At 42.6% G+C, this 19,437-nt stretch overlaps 1 protein-coding gene across 1 annotated transcript in view; it reads right to left on the bottom strand.

The window, feature by feature from the left end:
- Window positions 1–19,437, bottom strand: part of LOC124274766 (mothers against decapentaplegic homolog 3-like) — a 94,234-nt gene that overhangs the window by 2,318 nt on the left and 72,479 nt on the right. Inside the window, exons 4-8 of the mRNA XM_046710136.1 lie at window positions 9,637–9,696; window positions 8,602–8,637; window positions 6,126–6,353; window positions 5,229–5,366; window positions 3,564–3,708 (exon numbers count right to left, since the gene is read on the bottom strand). Of these exons, the coding sequence (XP_046566092.1) occupies window positions 3,564–3,708; window positions 5,229–5,366; window positions 6,126–6,353; window positions 8,602–8,637; window positions 9,637–9,696 (607 nt within the window). The remainder of the gene's footprint in view (window positions 1–3,563; window positions 3,709–5,228; window positions 5,367–6,125; window positions 6,354–8,601; window positions 8,638–9,636; window positions 9,697–19,437) is intronic.

The raw sequence follows: 19,437 nt of genomic DNA, 5'->3' as shown, positions 1-19,437 counted from the left end.
GTAAGCTTATCTATGGGGTCGGCTTATAGACGGTAATATACAGTAACTTGTTTTCTGGTAAGTGCAAAGGTCACCGGATGTGATGTCACAGACAGGGGTTGTCTGGTAAAAATCTTTCGCTATTGAATACTAACAGTAAATTTGGAGATATTTCGTCTGGCAAACCCAAATTTACCACAAATCACTATTTAGAATGATTAATCATAGCTCACAGGAACAAAACATTGTGTTATGCCAATTATATAGTCAAAAACACAATGGATTTTACAGGAATTTGAATCAATTTAGAAAATGTGTCAATGGTCGTTTTCCAACTCGTGCATATTTTACCTCCATGAGTGTCATGCCGTACGTGCTTCCGGTTTCATCAAGGGTGGGTACAATCACAAATATTGGGATAATGTTTCATGATCTGCATTATTTAGGTATTGAGTCGTTTTCTTTGAATGTTTTTGAGTTCAGATTCTGCTTATGAACACGTATTTTCAAACATCCTTCGTGTCTTGTCACCTAAAAAAAACTGCGAGTTTGGCCACGCCCTTACGCGTCACCCACGGCTGTCAACGATGTCAGTGTCGGAAGGTTTATCCAACAAAATCATTATAAACTCGATAAATATGATAATTTTAATATACCAATTACCTAATGAGACCATGTAATTAATTCCAGCAAAAATAGTTGGATCTATTTAAAGGATGGCACATTTTATTCGGTATCACAATGCATGTGGTGGTGTTTGATTACTGCCGTTGCCATGATCGCTCCTATTCGTCCAATCGGTGATGTAACATTGAGATTGTTTTTGTTTATAAATAATTAAACCGAAAGTTACTACTTTTTAGGAAATGGGAAACTTCAATGTTTTCTCTTCACCAAAGAACAAAAATATTGATCTAATTATGAAAAAATAATTCATTATGAAGAAAATATTAGACAGGGTACCACTCGACGTGATGTGCCTGAAGTAAAAAATGGCCGTTATATGCGGGTGTGTTTTGGCGAACAAATTTTTCAAAAGTCATATGACTATAACCTTCTAGCGTCTAACAGGCAGCTTGGGTTATCTGGGGTAATAATGTGCTGTGCCTTGATTGTTAGCGCTGTGAGCATACCTAGTGTGGAGTTTGGCGCTGTATAAACGGACACATTATTATTAGGTCTTCAGACGAATGTCTGGAAGACCTACTGTTATTATCCGAATATTATTATTATTATTGTTTGTACAGATTTTGTACCCGCTCCGCTGACCTAACCGCTGGGTCGATTTTTATGAAACTTTCTGGGATGATAGCCTGTATGCTGAAATTGATACAATGTTGAAAAAATCCCGACTTCCTGCTTCCGGTAAGGGCAGACAACCCAAAATGTCGAAATCTTTACACCTGAATAACTCAAAAACTATGAGAGATAAATTGACCAAATTTTCACTCAATGTAGACAACACCATTCTCCAACGATTCAACACATAGCAAAAGTTGGCCGGTAGGTCAAATTTTCCGCAATTTTGAAAAAACTGAATTTTTTGCCGATTTCCGCGTTTTGACGGTGCCTGTCTTTAAAAATCTTCTTCTCCAGAACGGCATATAGTACAATCGCGTTCGATACGCCTACACGCTTGACACCTTAATTTGTTCAAGGCATGTTGATTTCTTGAATAGTTTTGGAGTTATCGCCCTTGGAAGTTTGTGAAATTTTCTAAGACGCATTTCCATAGGGTTAACAAATATGTCACAACTCTGCGAAAAATCCATGGATTCCATTTTTCTAAGTACCATCCTCTAGGTAATTGAATGGGAAACATTTTTGCTTCACATCATGATTATGTAAAAATCAATAATTACGTCACCATTACGACACAAAGACAACCTTAACGATTTCGCACATTTCCGCACCTTTTTGACGGTGCCTGTGTTTAACAATCTTCTTCTCCTGAACGGCATATAGTACAATCGCGTTCGATACGCCTACACGCTTGACACCTTAATTTGTTCAAGGCATGTTGATTTCTTGAATAGTTTTGGAGTTATCGCCCTTGGAAGTTTGTGAAATTTTCTAAGACGCATTTCCATAGGGTTAACAAATATGTCACAACTCTGCGAAAAATCCATGGATTCCATTTTTCTAAGTACCATCCTCTAGGTAATTGAATGGGAAACATTTTTGCTTCACATCATGATTATGTAAAAATCAATAATTACGTCACCATTACGACACAAAGACAACCTTAACGATTTCGCACATTTCCGCACCTTTTTGACGGTGCCTGTGTTTAACAATCTTCTTCTCCTGAACGGCAAATAATACAATAGTGTTCTATATATCGTTTTAAAGCCCACACTCCGGACTACTTAGTTTGCTCAAGGCATGTTGATATCTTGAATAGTGTCGGAGTTATTGCCCTTGGAAGTTGGTCAACTTTTAGCAAAACGCATTTTTATAGGGTTCACAGCTCTGGGAAAACACAATGGATTTCCTTTTCGAAGACACCAAACTGTAGATAATGAAATGTGGAACAATTTTGCTTCACAATATTATTATGTAAAAGTCAATAGTTACGCCACAATTACGCCACAAACAGGGAGGGACATTAGGATTTCGCATTTTGTCAGTTGTGAGATAACTAACTGAAGGAAGCGGCGAGTGTTGCTAGATTTTACTGTCGCTTCCTTCAGTTAGTTATCTCATATCACAGGAAGCGACAGTAAAATATAGCAACACTGCCCACGTTTGTTTTTCTGCAGTTTGTGTCAGCTGCATTGAATCAGCGCCAAATTAGGGCGTCAACATTTCACATTAACTAACATTTACTTTCTTGGTAATTCTATCTCAGAAACACTGTAATGGGCGATCCAGCTGTCGTCCAAAGAAACAGGATAAGTAAAGGTAGCCACGGGGAGTGTATGGGGAAGTCTGAAGACCGCCAGTATTGCCCTGGAGGCAATCCTAGTTATTATTATTATTATAACCTATGCAATTGGGATGTGATGACATGCATCAACCAATCAGCGAGGCTGACCACTTGACCCCATTTTCGCCTCTTATAATAAGTTGTTGAAGATCAATTCTACCCTGGATCTTCACATGTCCTTCAGCTTGCGGACATAAATGGCCCAGTAAATTGATAAATGATAAATTTTAATAAGGTTGTCATGCATTTGAATGAACTGTGTGTCCTGGTGAGAGATGTCTAAAAGGTCACTGACTTAAAACATTAGTTGATACACATGTGATGGTACACATTCGTGTGAGCTTGTACACAGACATTACCTATACTCTGCACCCCAGCCTTTGACAAAGCTCATCCTGATGGTGAGCTGGTACACAGACATTACCTATACTCTGCACCCCAGCCTTTGAAAAGCTCATCCTGATGGTACACATTCGTGTGAGCTGGTACATAGACATTACCTATACTCTGCACCCCAGCCTTTGACAAAGCTCATCCTGATGGTACACATTCGTGTGAGCTGGTACATAGACATTACCTATACTCTGCACCCCAGCCTTTGAAAAAGGCTCATCCTGATGGTACACATTCGTGTGAGCTGGTACATAGACATTACCTATACTCTGCACCCCAGCCTTTGACAAAGCTCATCCTGATGGTACACATTCGTGTGAGCTGGTACACGGATTCAAATCCTTGGTTGACAGACTGGGCCAGGAGGGCTGCGAACTCCTGGTTGTTGAATATCTTCAGATTACACCCTGGAACAAAGATATTAAACACAGGTTTGGTTTGTCTGCTTTACTAAACATAGACGTAGACAAGAAGTGGTTGAATGAGCCTTAATCCATGATGCTTGGCCATGATTCACATGCAAAAACAGTAAAATACCTTTATAACGAACTCCAAGGGACCAATGAAATTAGTTCGTTATATCCGTAGTTCGCTATTCACGAAATTCCATTGAAAGAACAATAAACTGACTGAGTTTAGTTTTACGCCGCTTGTAGCAATATTCCAGCAACATCACGGCGGGGGACACCAGAAATGGGCTTCACACATTGTACCCATGTGGGGATTCGAACCCGGGTCTTCGGCGTGACGAGCCAACGCTTTAGCCATTAGGCTACCCCACCGCCCGAAAGAACAATAAAGACATACTGTACAGTGTGATACATTCCTACTCAGTTTATTCATTCATTCATTCGACAGTTTCATTCGTTTCACTACAAAGTCTGTGATCTTACTTTGTCCACGCTTGTCTTCGTTATTCACACCATTAATTAATGTTCACCGAGACTTCCAGGGACTGCAAGTCAGTTCGCTATACACTGATTTCAAAGTGAGCACCGCTAATTGGCAGTGACACTGATTGAGTTCGCTCAGTTCGTTATTCACACTGTTCATTAGTGTTAACTGCAAATCAGTTCGCTATAGCCATTAAGTTTGTTATAGAGAATTTGTTATTCACAACTTTTTTATATGATAATATACAGAGGTTTATTCGGGACTTCTAAAACAGTTCGCTATAGCTGTCAGTTCATTATTTCCGTGTTCGTTATAAAAGTTCTACTGTAGTAAACACTTCACTCAGTCTATCAAATACATCACAGACTGTGTTGCGTAGACATCCTTAGCATACAGTAGGCATAACAAGAAAATATGTCAAGGGAAGTGGCATGTCTCATTGAATCCCAAGAAGTCATTATTATGGGATCATATCATATGAACTTGCTTTAGTCATCCAAAACATGAAATGCTTCATAAATGGCATGGTAGTTATACCTAACAGTTTGTCCCAAGGGATCCTAGTGTGTTGCAATGTGTCCCACATTGTCCCAAATTGGAGTTCTACCGTGTCTGAAAGTGGAGTTCTACATTGTCATAAAGTGGAGCTCTACCGTGTCTGAAAGTGGAGCTCTACCGTGTCTGAAAGTGGAGCTCTACCGTGTCTGAAAGTGGCGTTCTACCGTGTCTGAAAGTGGAGCTCTACCGTGTCTGAAAGTGGAGCTCTACCATGTCTCAAAGTGGAGCTCTACAGTGTCTAAAAGTGGAGCTCTACAGTGTCTGAAAGTGGAGTTCTACAGAGTCTGAAAGTGGAGTTGTACAGTGTCCCGAAGTGGAGTTGTACAGTGTCCCAAATTGGAGTTGTATAGTGTCCCGAAATGGAGTTGTACAGTGTCCCAAATTGGAGTCCTACAGAGTTGACCGAGTGTTTTTAAAGCACCCTGGGTTTTCCCTGCATGACCAAAGTGTTCCTACCCAGACTGGCATGACTCACCTGGTGGTATCTTGCAGACCGTCGCAGGATGCCAGCCGTAGCGCTGGTTGCAGTTGGGGCTCTGTACAAACACAGCATTTTCACTGAGACACTCTGCAAACACCTCACCTCCGATGTAGTACAGGCGTACGCCCTTGCCTGGAACACAACACAACAGATGATGCTTCTAGCAACATCACAGAGACTCACTGACTGACTGAGTTTGGTTTTACGCCACTTTTAGCAATATTCCAGCAACATCACGGCAGGGGACACCAGAAATGGGCTTCACACATTGTGCCCATGTGGGGATTCGAACCCGGGTCTTCGGCGTGACGAGCGAACGCTTTAACCATTAGGCTACCCCACCGCCCACATCAGAGAGACATACCAGCGGTTCGATATGGAAGTTCCAGGAAAATAGTATCCCATCTTGATGGAAACAAAATCTTCTATGAGACCAGTGTCTGATATGACTGTCCGCCTGCCATCCAAAAGTGAATCAGTATCGGAGGCTGCTGTGTAAAACTTAGGTCTTTTGGATTGTTGTTTAACACCACACTAAAAACAGGGAAGTATAAGAGACTGAAAAGAAACCTTGCTTATTGTTTAACATGGCACTCATCAATATTCCAGCTATACGGTCGCGGTCTGTAAATAATTGAGTCCGGACCAGACAATGAAGTGATCAGCATCATGAGCATCGATCTGGGAACCGATGACATGTCAAGTCAACCAAGTCAGCGAGCCTGACTACCCGATCCCGCTAGTCGCCTCTTACAACAAGGATGGGTTGCTAAAGACCAGTTCTAACATGGTTCTAACCAAATCTTCATGGGTCCTGTTCTTTTAGAACCAAAAACAGTAATACTGAATTAAGAACAAAATCTGAGATCGATATTATTTTTCTACACTAACCAATATGGCGTCTGGTCATCTCCACTTGCTGTGTTCGGTTGACATTCGACAGAAGCCCCAGACAAAAGCGCTCAGAGTTGGAGGGGTCCGTGAAGCCATCGACGGTCAGCGAGGGCTGCGATGCGTGGAACGTCTCCCCGACGCGGGTGTTCAGCTCGTAGTACGCAATGGAGCACCAGAACTCAGGCTCTTTGTAGGTGACAGGCTGAAGGTCGTTGTTCTCTGCTGCTGTTAAAAGCAACGCAAACTCAAATTCATTCCCTAAATCAGTTCCAGGGATTTACAAGATGCACAAGTACACACAAATGTACATAATGGAAGCAGAAAACCCGCAATATCGAATCCTGAGAGCTGCACACACATACCAAGAACGTACCCACAGCCCACCTAAAGTAGTTATCTGTGTCCGTTATTTCAGTCATGACCCTGTCCACATTACCACACGTTCATTCCAGTCTCTGAAGTCATTATCTGAATGTACTCTACACTACACCTAGAGCTCCAGATAAGATTTAGCTCATGTGGGTACTGTACGATAAGATTTAGCTCATGTGGGTACTGTACGATAAGATTTAGCTCATGTGGGTACTGTACGATAAGATTTAGCTCAGGTGGGTACTGTACGATAAGATTTAGCTCAGGTGGGTACTGTACGATAAGATTTAGCTCATGTGGGTACTGTACCCACTGTATTTTTTTAGGAGTGGGTATTATAAATGTTGAGTGGGCATTTCATTTTCCATTACCCACTGCTTTCAAATATGTGGGTATTTCAGTGAATTTACTCACCTAAGTATATGTCATTGAGTAAGTTTACTAAGCAGGTATGTACTGCCTTATGTCATACCTAATCAAAACCAACTTAAATATAATGGAAATGATTTCATAAAACATCACTCATCCTGTACTAACAGTACAACTTGATACCAATTGATGTCTTTTTCATTACGCAAGCGATTTTATAAATATATTCCGTATGCATATGTTTGAAACTTTTTGCGTATCTAACATTTTCAATGCGTAATTGGTACGCAACAATTATTTTTCAATGCGTAATTGGAATTTTTGTCTATGTGCATTATACCCAAATACGCAGCTTATCTGGGCCTCTGGAAAACTATCATTGTTTGCTTATCAGATCGATTTTAGTGACTCTGAACTGAATTGTGAGGGTCACTCATAAAACTTGCGTCAAGCTTGACTCGTATGATAATATTTTGAGAGTCTTTTACAAAATCGTTGCGTCAAATACGCAGGAATCACGCGTCATGTAGAACCCTGCTTGTCTCCTTGGGGGATTCCTTGACAAGAGGATATCAATACCCTATGCTTGTCTCCAATGATAATGACTGGAGGCAAGTTATTTCACCAGCAGCACTGTCAACAGTAGTCAGGAATGATGTTAAGAATAATAACATACAACATATAGTATCATAACCTGATACACAACTTGTGATACAATATATCAATGTAGCCCGTTACATGATTACATTGGTGTAAAAACATTTCAACAGAGAGTGAGTGAGTTCAATTTTATGCCGCTGTTAGCAATATTCCTGCAACATCACAGTGGGGACACCAGAAATGGGCTTCACACATTGTATCACATGTGGGCATCAAACCAGTGATCACTTCAACCACAAGGGAACCATCGCTGTAATAGAGCTGAAATACTTGATGATGGAACGGGTATCTAGGACGTACTCTTAATCAAGGTCCTCTATAGCTGGAATTGAGTACTATTTCTAAGAAAACTCACTTCACTTTCTGAAAAGTCATGACTGAATATTTCTTGAAGAATCTGGGAAGTTTATGTTACACTGGAACTGAATCATTTTACACTGGATGTGAAATTTGTAAATGTAATTTGTGCAGTTTCAAAAACAACAACAGAGAACCAAATGTTTTTTCCTTTATACTTATCTGCAACTACAACCTGAATAGGAAATTTAAAAAATGACGCTAACCAATTTCTTTTCGATGATTGGTCGTTGGTATTGAACCAATCATCAATTGTGAGATTTCAACCAATTCCCTACACTAGTGGGCATCAAACCAGTGATCGCTTCAACCACTAGGCTACCCCATCGCCCCAACACATGTTCACTATGCCCGGCTATTATTCTTATTTATTTCAAGACTTTACAGGACCGTCATATTACCAGGAAGGACTCGTAAAATTTACTGAAATGAATCCCCTGGACCACCAATTTCGAGAGTAAGAGAAAACCCTGTGTTCATTTTAAAAAGTACTGACAATGAAAAACAGCAAAGATTTCTTCACAATATGGCAAATGTGTAAAAATAATATCTACACCAGACAATCCAGTGATCACCATTGGGACACGATAACATGCATCCACCACGTCTGTCAGCCAGCCAGACACTATTAGTTGTAACAGGGATGAGCAGCTGAACACCAACGCTACTCGGACAGTCACGTGATAGATTAACGTGAGGGGAAGAGTCTACTTACGTAGTGCAGGGGGACTGGGTGACACATCAATTCCATCTGAAACAACAGGAATAACATCCAGATGTGAATGACGAGTGAGTGAGTGAGTGGGTGAGTGAGGTACACAAAGATCAGCAGATCCTTACTTAATGATTAAGGGATGCAACTCTGCATAGACAGTTGCAGCACCATAGATTACTGGGCAGTGGATAACCCAACATCTAGATACTTTTCATCAAAGAAAGAAATGCTTTCCCTAACACACAGTGTACAAATTGGAGACAGTATCCTGGCTCCGTTAAGAGATGCAACTCTGAAAAGATGGACAAATATTTTCCTTCTTTTACAAATGAACCTAATAAAAAACTATGATGATATTTTTTCAAGTATCAAAATACTTGGATCAAAGAAAGAGATTTTCAAGATCTATTTGAAACTTTGTAAGATTCTTAAACAAAAAACATCTTCACTTTTAACAGTTTTTCTACTGCAAAAATAAGCATGTGATCGCGAGAGTGTGTGCATGCTTGTGTGAGTGAGTCATAAAACCTGAAAGAAGACTCGTACCCCTCTCGTAGCCATGTGTGGGAGAAATATTCCCCCAGCTAATCAGAATGCGCGTATGTAGAGAAGAAATTGGGTCAAAATAGTTAGTTGAAATAATTTTCAATTCGGCTTGCTGCATAATTTTTTCCCCAGACACTTCAAGTATTGCATAGTTCTTCTGGGTTTCCAGAATTTGAATACCCAGGATATATTAACATTATGGCGTAGGAAAGTATTTAACCATGTTACTTGGCATGGATGCCATGTTTGTTTTCAAAGTAAACTAGAGTTATATGCCCTTGAAAATAGTTTGGCAACTGGACTATTTCTTTCTCTCTACGCTTTTGCGCTCAGACAGAGTCAAGTTCGGTAAAATGGCTACGAGAGGGGTACAAGTCTTCTTACCGAAAGTTACGAATGTTAGAATGGGTTGCTACTGCATGACAATTATGATAAGATATTTTGAAAAACATTTAATCTAATTGCTCCTCATCCAGATGAGGAACTTACCCATTCCAGAATTGTCCGTGGTATCACCCTCCTCGCTCATGTAGCCAGATGGCGGTGTGTCTGAAGATTAATACAAGTCATTTTCAAAAGTTATGATTACACAATACCATTTAGAAAGTGGTCAAATGTAACATGTTATATTTGGGATTACACTTTCTTAGTGAAGTACAAATTCTAGTACCTTTTGAGTTGAGCCCCATCCGGGATTCGAACTCACACCCTCAGAATCAGACATTTAATAGGCGGCCGACTTTGTGTGCTGGCGATTAGGCGCCTGACTCTGAGGGTGTGAGTTCGAATCCAGGATGGGGCTCAACTCAAAAGGTACTAGAATTTGTACTTCACTAAGAAAGTGTAATCCCAAATATAACATATGTTACATTTTCAAAATGTATTTGACATAATACATGCTTGACACACCTACAAAACTGACCAGGGTGCGATTTACCAGTGATTTTTCAGTTCCTGCATCGAGTGCAACGTGACTTACCAGTTTGGCTGCACCATCAATATTTTGGTTGGATCATAAAGTAATGTCACTGGTTCCAAAAGTAACGTAAATACTTGTTTAACAATTTTTAAACAAGTACTCAGTATCAGATATATTCAACAGAAACAAATCCCATGATGATAAATGGTTGCACCATAAAATAATGACTCTGGTTCTAAAAGGTAACGGAAAATGTAATTTTCTGAATAAAATTGATATTTTTATACTTATCCTGACTCATGCTCTTTTGCTTGTCTTCTTCTTCTTGCGAACATAGTGGAACACTTGTATCTCCCTAATTGAAGCTCCCTTCAATGTAAAATCACGAATTAGTACTCACCAAGAGTTGCTTCCCTTTCCGAAATGCGCGGGAAAGGAGGCGCCACCTCTTCCCACATGCTTCACTCTCTCCTGTTTAACGAGCCCAACACTCTAGTTTACAGGGAAATCCAAAGTGTTATGTGGGGAGGATGGGAGGGCTAACCTCATGAGTCAGGATAAGTATAAAATATCAATTTTATTCAGAAAATTACATATTTTTCCTTATCCTGACTCATGCTCTTTGCTTGTAGAATCCCTACGGAAACGGAGGTGGGAAACAGAATACTTTGGATTTAAATAATTAGTGATTTATATATGTAATAACCCCTACGGAACTTCATAATGGCACTGTAATTAAGATAATTCCTGCTGCTATAATACATAAGTTCTACCAGCTGCCATAGATGGGGTACTACAATATTTAGATAATATGATAATAATAATAATAGTATAAAAGCGACTCCAAAGTGGAGAAGACCCAACCCAATGTACATGTAACATCAGTACTGGGCTTAAGACTAATGTAGACTTAAGATATGTATATAATTAGCACAAAACTCCTCAGAGTTATAAGCTAGATAATACTGGTATGATATATACAGAATAATCTCGTGAGACTATGTCTCATCGCTCTACTTAGGGACTGTCAACTGCTGTGCGAGGACCATGGGACCTAAATGGTGAATACCTGAGACGCCCTCGGTGGTGATATCTCTCAGATAGTGGTTAGCAAACACCATGTCGGATTTCCAAAAGCAGCCCTCCATAATGGTATTCAACGAAAGCAATTTCCGTCGTAGAGCGAAAGTGTCGAAGCCAGTGCTCTGATTTCATGGGGATTAGATGCTCTTGAGGGTCGAGTCCTGCAGCCTTGTAGGCACGGCATGACAGTTCTGATCCATATCGATATCGCGGGTACGAGACTTCGGTCTGAGTCGCTGTCGATAGAGGGATGAATAACCGCTTTGAGTTGTCGTCAGCCTCGCTTTTTGGATCGTTGTAGATAGATTTTGAGTGCTCTCACTGGGCATAATGATAGGTCAAGTTTATCATGAGGTCCGAGAATTGAGGAAAGTGCAGGGACATGGAATAATCTGTCTGGTTGACCTGGCAATCGATTCTTGGCGATAAAGTCCCATCGCAGTCCCATATGCACTATGTTTTGATTGTCATCTAAACGTGTTCTCTCATAATCCAGAGCGTGAATTTCTGACATCCTGGCTGCCGTTGCTAGGGATAACAGGAACAATGTTTTCTGTGTCAGAAATTCCAGTGGTTCATAGGCCTCACTTGTGAGGTGTTGGAGCACTACATTTAGATCCAATGCTGGAGCGCGAAATCTCTGTTTCTGATCCTCCAATCGGAATGAACGTAGCAAGGCCAATAACTCTGGTGTCTTAGTTAACTTGACACCCGTTCTCATAGTTACCACTGAACTTAGAGCTGCGGGATATGTTGACAATGTCGAGCCTTTTAGACGCTTAGTTTGTCGAGGTAACAAAGGTAGTTAGCCACTTGTGGATGTGTAGCATTTCTAGCTGTAAATCCCTTTTAACAGCCGCATGTCTCAAAACTGTGCCACTTGTCGCCATACAAGTTGCGCCAGAATTGGCGTAAAGCAAGCGTGACTGCTTTCGCCGCCTGGCTGAATAACCTCTCTTGTTTAGACACACTTTAATACAGTCCATACGCGAAGTTGGAATGCTTCTGGCTTCCGTGCTTGTTTGGTGTGAGGATGTACTAGTAGATTCGAGCTTTGGTAGTTGTAGTATTGGTTGTCCGATTTCTGTAACACCTTTGAATTAGAATGGGAAACCACGCTCGCTGGCCAGTAGGGCTGACCAAAATCAGTTGGAGGCTCTGAGTTTGTCTGATTTTCTGTAACACCTTTGGAATTAGCGCTGGCGGGCGAAACGCCGTGACGCCGCTGAGGCCTTCCCAGGATATGCTTAGTGCGTCCGCTGCCCACGCTTGTGGATCGGGACTGGTGATAATGTAATGTTGTTAGCTGATTGTTGAAGCGAAAGTGGCTTAATAGGTCTACTAGCGGAGCTCCTATTTCCTTGATAATCTGTGCAAAGATTTCTGTATGGAGCATCCATTCTGTCGGTGACGGTAGATGTGGGCGAGAGAGCGCCTGCTAGTACATTCTTGGCTCCAGGAATGTGACATGCTCTGACATGTATGTTGAGATCGCCGATTAGATCGAACAGTTGAAAGCATAGAGTCAATAGGTTCAATGATCTCGCTGAGCCTTGTTTGTTTATATAAAACGCCACTGTTGAGTTGTCGGTGTGAATCATTAGATGCATTCTGTAGAATGGTGCTCCAATGTAGTAGGGCGCTGATTACTGCTTTCATTTCTAGCATGTTTATGTGCAGCTTGCTCTCTTGCTGGTTCCATAACCCTGATGCCGTCCCGGTTGGCGAGATGAGCTTCCCAACCTTGGAGCTGACGCCGCCTACATAGAGATGGGTTTTGAATTCGCTCTGTTAATAGATGCCTTCGCAGACATTCGAACCTCCTGGTCCACCATAGTAGATGAGGTCTGATGTGCTTCGTAGACTGAATGGTTGTAGGTCGCCGAGATGAGCGCGTTGATGAGGACCTGTAACGGACGTAACTGTAGTCTGCCTCTGACTGTCATGTCTTGGGCTGACGTGAGGAGACCCAACAGACTCTGCCATTGTCGTCGAGTGGTAGTGGAGAGAGTAAGGCTTGTGGGATGGTCTGTTGGATCTTGAGCCATCGGTCCTCTGGTACGCACGACGATACAGTTCTGTGTCGGAGAAATCGAATGCCTAGAAATTGCAGATCTTGGCGAGGGTTCTAGGTCCGACTTGAGTAGATTTACTAACCATCCTAGCTGTGTTAGTAGCTTGATGATGAAGTTTAACTGTAGTTTGAGACGCTGTGGATCTTGATCTACTTGAATCCCGCCGTCGAGGTAGAACGCATCGCGTAGTCCCTAGACGATGTAGGTAAGTGACGATAGGTTTCGTTACTCTTTTGTGAATAACCAGGGGCCGATGATATTCCAAATGGCAGTACTCTCCATTGGTAATGCAGCCCGCCTAGTGTAAACCGTAGGTATTTCCTGGATTCGGGATGTATCGGATATGTAGATAAGCATCCTGCAGATCTATACTGGCCATGTAGTCCATGGGACTAACTAGGTGCAGTAGTTGAGGTAGATGTATCATGCTAAACGCTGGCGGGTTTGCGTGAGATAATCTCTGTTGAACGTGCTCATGTTGTAGATGAGTTGGAACTTTTCCTTGGAGTTTTTCTTGGGCACTAGGAAAACTGGGGAGTAGAAGCCTGGTTCGATGTTTACTTGATCCAGTACTTCTATGGCCTGCTTGGTTAGGAGAGATGAAACAGCTTCTCGTAACTTTGGTAGTTGTTGAGCCTGGAAGTCTAACTTGTGAGGGTTGACTGTAAGCCGAGGCGTGGCCTGTAGTTGGATTCGAGCATCCGCGGTTGTAGGATGTTGGAGACATATGGATCCTGTAGAATTCCCCAGTTCTCCCAGTGCAGTTGAAGGCGCCCACCCACTTGTGATGGTTGTACTGGAACGGCTGGGGGTGGAAGACTCCAGTCGTTCCGAACCTGTCTTTCATCGTTTATAGTTGCGGGAGCCTCTGGGTGCCCTGCCTCTTCCAGATCCTCCCCTGTAGTTGCCGTGATGGGCTTACTTAAAAGAATCTTTTCCTCCTCTTGAACCGGCCATCTTCCTGTCCCGTGCTTTCTGTAAGCCAGTAAACTTTGATCTTCCTGAATATCTCTGTGATGTCTGCCTGATGATGCTAGCTAGCGTGTCCATCGACTTCCCTTGAATCCTTGGTGACTTCTTTAGAGACTTTATCTATTCCTCCAGCGAAGATTGACGGCGTAGACCACGGGGCTGTGTAGAGTGAAGATGTGAACTGTTCACCCCAACTGCAGGAAGCGAGGAGACCTTGACGACCAGCCAGAGTTAGCGCTACGGAGACTGATGTAAGATGATCCGTTAAAAACTGCTGGTCCTTCTTCTGCATAAGGAGGGCCGAGTATATCATTCTGTCGTCTTCTGACGTAAAATCTCGAAATCTGGTGATGAGAGTTTCATTAATCGTTCTTGATCTGTTAAGGCCGAAGAACATTCTTCTTGTCATGGTTTCGATCTGAACCAGCTTTGCGGTCGCCTATCTTGTACATCTTAGTCTTGGCATCGCTGATGACTTTGAAGTTATCGCCGATTTCTTGTGCCTTGAAAAATGGGTCCATATTATGGGCTGACAACTTTTTGGCGTTGAACTGTGGTAAGTGCGGCGCCTGGGCTTTAGTGGCTTTATGGAAGGCTGTGTCCAGATTCTGTGGGACCGCTGCTATCGGGTCAATCGGAGGTAGGGTGATTGTGCCTGCGTCGTCCTCCCTCATGAGATAGGTGTGGGCCGGGTTACCGTTCTTGGAAGGTGAAGATAGGTCCAGGTTGTTCACCATCCAGTAGCGTATTTCTGTGTCGGAGAATATGATGCCTCCATCATCTTCTATAACGGGATCGCTGATAAGAGGTTGATGCTCTTCCGATGGTGACTGAGGTGGAGTCCTGTATACTTGTACAGCTCTGCAGGGTGACGTCAACGGAGACCTGTCTGGGGACTTCCGTGAAGACTTGTGAGTCGAACGATGTGGTGACCTGTGAGGAGATCGACGTGGAGACCGATGCGAGGAGATCGACGCAGGAGATTGACGGCGGAGAACGGCCTGACGAGAAGCCTGCGCTCTGTATGGTGACCTTCGCGGAGATCTATGTGGTGAACGATGATAGCTTCGCGGAAGGTCTTGGGGAATCCTCGATGACCTTCTAGACGAAGATGACTTGGAGCCTGTAACTGGTGCCCTTCGCGAAGCTTCATCTGAGTTCGGCCCTGGGGAGTGACGACTTGACCTTCGCAAAGGCCTTCGCAAAGGCTGGGGGTCCGAGTCAGAGTCCGGGGATGAGAGGATCTCCCTTCGCAAACCTCTTCGTGAGCGTTGATCATCGGAGTCCGAGGTAGGTGACGATCTAGGTGTCCTTCGCGAAGGCCTTCGCGAACGCTGAACATCTGGGTCCTTCGCAGAGGTGGGCTGTGACGTCCTTCGCGCAGGTGGGTTCCTCAGCGATGACTTGGTAGCAGCCGCTAGGGGTCCCTCTGGGGTGACGTCTACGTAGGAGCCTTCGCTGAAGGCTCAGGCTCTGGGCTGGTTGTCTCTCCAGTCCGTAGCGGTCTTCCATCATCTTCATAATCTGAAGAACCAGGTCGCCTGGGACGGTCCCGCGAAGATGTAGTTGCTGCCCTATCTGGCGTTGGTAGCTTAATGGACCCTCAGGAAGATCGCCAGACATCAGCGCTGGTACATCAGGCTGCGTGTAGATCTGCGCTGACGCCACTGTTGCCGACACCGGTCGCTTTCTTGTGATGCACATCAGGTATGATGATCGGCTGATCATCATACAGGCCCAGTTCTGGCGGGCGGAACAATCTTGGCTGAGAAAGTCCTTGTAGACTTCGCCGATTTCCCTTGGAGGTAGACGCTGCCCTGGGGGTGCGGAGTCTGCGCTGAGTTGAAGTGGAAGCCCTCTTAGTCTTCGGCTGCGACGCACGGGATGTCTGGGGATGCAGGACGCTTCTTGAGACGGCGGATCAAGCGCCCCACGCCTCTCCGAGGGTAACTCTAGCGGAACACCAGACGGGAGGGGTCGTCCGACAGCAGTTGACTTGCGAGGGGTTCAGATGTATCAGCCATGGCTAGACTCTGCTTATGTGACCTATCTGCTGCGCGTCTCAAAACGCAAAGTGAATATTTGTTAAAAGCAGAATTAGACAAATTATTACAGTAACTGCAATGTGAAGAAAATGAACATGGTGCAGTACAGCTAGGGCATATTAAATGCGGATCAGCAGCAGAAAAATGTAACCTGCAAACAGTACAGATTTTCATCAACGTAAACTACTGAACAATCACGGCGTCCCGTGAATAAACAGCAGAAATACGAATAAATATCAATACATAATTGTTGAAGGATACTAGCTACACCTCTATAGAAGACTATAAGAGGTAACTAACTAAGAATAATCAAAGGATATAGTGTGTAGGGAGACACAGGCGCTCTCACATCCTGCTCACTGGGCAAAGAAGGAGAGAGTGAAGCATGTGGGAAGAGGTGGCGCCTCCTTTCCCGCGCATTTCGGAAAGGGAAGCAACTCTTGGTGAGTACTAATTAGTGATTTTACATTGAAGGGAGCTTCAATTAGGGAGATACAAGTGTTCCACTATGTTCGCAAGAAGAAGAAGACAAGCAAAAGAGCATGAGTCAGGATAAGGAAAAATAACTTGTCTAGCAATTTTCATAACAAGTACTCATTATCAGATACATTCAACAGAACCTGACCCTATGATGATAAATGATTAATGATTCTATTTCAATTTTGCATTACCTTTATTAAATTTCAATTATATGATTATTTTTCCATCAGTCTGGTACACAGCTGTTATGCCATACAGTCAGGAGATCATTATTTAAATGTCAGATTAATACATTTTTTATAAGGTATTTGCTATAATAAAAACTCTACCTATATATTTATATAGAGCAGAGTTCCAGCTAGGCTGCTCACAAGCACTTTGTTTTTCCCTCGAACACTGGATGCCAATCTCAACGGCACTTCGTATTATCAATCTCAACTCCCTGGGGATCATACAACTCTTGCAGCCACTAGGCGCATCCAGTTAATATGGCTTTCCCATCGAGTTTGGTATGGTGCTAATTGTCCAAAACGTCCATAGATCAGTAAAATAATAATTTCTTATGCTGTGTAGTGAGCGAGTGAGTTAAGTTTTACACCGTTTTTAGCAATATTCCAGCAATATAACGGCAGGGGACGCCAGAAATGGACTTCACACATTGTGCCCATGTGGGGAATCAAACCCGAGTCTTTGGCGTGACAAGCGAATGCCTTAACCACCAGGCTACCCCACCGCCCCTTATGCTGTGTAAAATGTGTAACAATTTTCACCGTATGTTGCATATGATCTCACTTTAAACATAAATCAATAAGATGAGTGAGTGAGTGAGTGAGTGAGTGAGTGAGTGAGTGAGTGAGTGTTCATTCTAGGTCGTACCCTTGCGCCATTCGCGCATTGAAAGTTCACTTTAAAAATACTGGCGGGCCGTATTGGCGCACTCGAGACATCAAACATAAATCTGAAATGCATTACGAGTTTGTTTTCTTGCCTCAACTCAAGCAAATCTCAAAACGCATGCTTCCCTCACTGAAGCGAGCTGTTGTTTTGAGTACCGAGAAGTCTGCACATCAATTTCAATTTCAAGCTGTTTCAAATGAGAGTTCAGTGTTGTGAGAAAATCTGATGCGCTTTGTAAAACAGATTCCGACTGGTAGGTTTCATTGAGTGATCCAATCATGTTGCATGTAGCAGTTTTATACTTTTGTTGCCATTGGGTACACACCGGCTGTCAAACGCCGATGTCAATAAAAAATTCTTTCTGTTTTTGCGAAAAAGCAAAAACCTTGTTACGGTGACGATACAGAGAGCACAACCAACCAAACTATTAAGCGTAACAAGTATTCAGTTTATACTTTGAAGTTGATTTTGAGAATTAAAAACTGACATTACCTGGTTGTAACAAAATGATTGTCATTTTTCATTGCTAAGCATCGACTTGTGATGTTTAAATACCATTTTGAAAACTGCGTGAGTGAGTGAGTGAGGTTAGTTTTACGCCGCACTCAGCAATATTCCAGCTATATGGCGGCGGTCTGTAAATAATCGAGTCTGGACCAGACAATCCAGTGATCAACAGCATGAGCATCGATCTGCGCAATTGGGAGCCGATGATATGTGTCAACCAAGTCATCGAGCCTGACCACCCGATCCCGTTAGTCGCCTCTTATGACAAGCATAGTCACCTTTTACAACAAGCATGGGTTACTGAAGACCAATTCTAACCCGGGACCTTCACGGGTCTTTTGAAAACTGAACTCAAATTAGTAACTACTAGGTACTGTATGTCTAACAAGCCACAGCAATTTGACATGACCCATACTATTTTCCAAATGGCCCACATAACTGAGGACAGGCCTTTATTAAGGCTGGAATGAACCCCGGTGAGTGAGTGTGGTTTTATGCCGCTTTAAGCAATATTCCAGCAATATGATGGCGGGAGACATCAGAAATGGGCTTCACACATAGTACCCATGCGGCGAATCAAACCCGGGTCTTCTGTGTGACGAGCGGACGCTTTAACCATTAGACTACCCCACCGCCCCAAAGGATTGCTTACTTAAATTAGTAAAATATATTATTGTTGGGATTACACTTTCTCAGTTTTTCCCGGTTTCTCTTTCTAAAAGGCATAATGTATTCATAGTAATATATGGATTCGAGATGAAAATATTTGAATGATTTTCTTGATTTTTTCTAGAATTATTGAGTGTATTGGGAGAAGAAGGATGGCCATTGTAATAAATTTTAGAAGTTCAGTCAAGCACCGTTGTCTCGATATTCATGGGACCAAGAAAAATATTGAGTTATCCGATCTTTGAGGCATCCGACCAGGGCATTTCATCACATATCACTATGAAAAAAAAAGAAATGCTTCTCAGTATGTTTTGATTCGAAACTATAATCCGTTATCAGTAGTGTTTAGTCGTAACAGTGAGTACTTCCTAATTAATTCCTTCTTAGTTAATCCTAATTAAATAACAAACAATTGACACCTTCAACTCAATTAGCCCTAATTCCCCTACCGCATCTCTTTGATTCATGCCGCACCGTGTGTAAACATGTGGAAACAACCTCAGTTCAGAGGGATACTTGTCCATAAAAGGTAGGTGAATATCGAGTTTCTTTGCAAATATCCAGTTAAAAGGGTAATTTTGCTTGTTGGGACCATGAAATAGTTACTAATCCCGGTGGAGACACCAAAATTTGTGACCTGGGT

The sequence above is a fragment of the Haliotis rubra genome, unplaced genomic scaffold, assembly GCF_003918875.1.
Source record: "Haliotis rubra isolate DU_JTF1 unplaced genomic scaffold, ASM391887v1 Scf194, whole genome shotgun sequence".
NCBI classification, from domain to species: domain Eukaryota; kingdom Metazoa; phylum Mollusca; class Gastropoda; order Lepetellida; family Haliotidae; genus Haliotis; species Haliotis rubra.
Note: the sequence above shows the minus strand (reverse complement) of the source record. Positions and strands in the feature narration are given on the sequence as shown.